The sequence below is a fragment of the Myotis davidii genome, unplaced genomic scaffold (genome assembly GCF_000327345.1).
Source record: "Myotis davidii unplaced genomic scaffold, ASM32734v1 scaffold118, whole genome shotgun sequence".
Taxonomy (NCBI): Eukaryota; Metazoa; Chordata; class Mammalia; order Chiroptera; family Vespertilionidae; genus Myotis; species Myotis davidii.
This window is the reverse complement of record NW_006290441.1, coordinates 2,572,730-2,574,028: the sequence shown is the minus strand read 5'-3', so window position 1 is coordinate 2,574,028 and position 1,299 is coordinate 2,572,730. Positions and strand designations below refer to the sequence as shown.

General features: G+C 36.2%; 1 protein-coding gene across 1 annotated transcript in view; it reads left to right on the top strand.

Moving 5' to 3' along the window:
- Positions 1-362: 362 nt before the first annotated feature.
- IPO7 (importin 7) overlaps positions 363-1,299 on the top strand; it is a 65,418-nt gene continuing 64,481 nt past the window's right edge. Inside the window, exon 1 of the mRNA XM_015563724.1 lies at positions 363-395. Within this exon, the coding sequence (XP_015419210.1) occupies positions 378-395 (18 nt within the window). The 5' untranslated portion in view covers positions 363-377. The remainder of the gene's footprint in view (positions 396-1,299) is intronic.

Genomic DNA, 1,299 nt, shown 5'->3' with positions numbered 1-1,299 from the left:
GACTTTGTTACTCCCTTCTCCTGGCCACCCACCCGCTAGTCGAACTCCTGGACAACTCCGGTCAAGGGGACAATTTGCATACTGTGCTTTTATTATATAAGATTGCCCTAAAAATAGATATCTGGGCTGCTTTCTACTTTCCTCTACAATAACAAAAAGCTATGAGCCCTAGCCAGTTTTGCTCAGTGGAGAGACCCTCAGCCCGTGGACTGAAGCGTCCTGGGATCAATACCAGTCAAGGGCATGTACCTCAGTTGCAGGCTTGATCCCTGACCCTGGTTGGGGCACCTGTGGGAGGCAATCAAATGATGTGTCTCTCTCACATCAATGTTTCTCTGTCTCTCCCCCTCCCTTCCACTCTCTCTCTCTGAAAATCAATGGAAAAACATTCTCAGGTGAAGATTAATAACAACAAAAAAGCTATGAAGACTATACTCTGTAATACAGACCTAAAACTGGGAGTACTGTGTTACAGTGTGTAAGCATTATTTGGTTTTGCTAAGTACTTCAGATCATTTTCCAAATACTTGAATCAGTTTATACTCTTGTGAACAATGCACAAGGGTGCTAATATTTCCAAATACTTGTAAATACTTTGTATTTTGCAACTTTATCTTTTTTTGTTACTCCAATGAAATAAAAATGGTGTTTTATTGTTTTATGCTTCATAAATTATTCATTTCATTATGCCCCATTTAGTAATTCAAGCTTTCCCTTCTATGAATGCATTATAATAACATATTTCCATTTTTATTTGGGATCTTATTTATACTGATTTGCAGAAATTCCATATATATACTTGATAATAATCCTCTGTGGTTTTTAGGTGTGGTAAACATATTTACAGAGTCTGTGTCTGTCTATTAACTTTATCTATGTTATCTTTTATTGGACAGAAACATTTTTTGGTTTTCAGCTTTAAAAGCCTTTCCCTTCCTCCAAGTAAAAACAAACAAACAAAAACTCTCTTACACTTCTTCTCTTCTATTTCACAACTAGCTTTATAGTTGTTCTTTTCAAAATTATTTATTTAATCTATCTGGAATCCACTTGTGTATATAGTGTGAAGTCAGGATCCAGTCTTATTTTTCTACTTATAAAGAGCCAGTTTTTCCAAAACTATCCCCTAACTACCTGCATTTTCCCCATTACTTTTGGGTGTCACCTTTGTCATATATGAAATTCCCATTTATATGAGTGTCCACTTTATAACTTTTGGTTCTGTTCCATTTTCAGAATTGCCTGTTTCTGAGAGAGTGAAAAACATATATGTGCCCTTGACTGGAATTGAACCCAGTA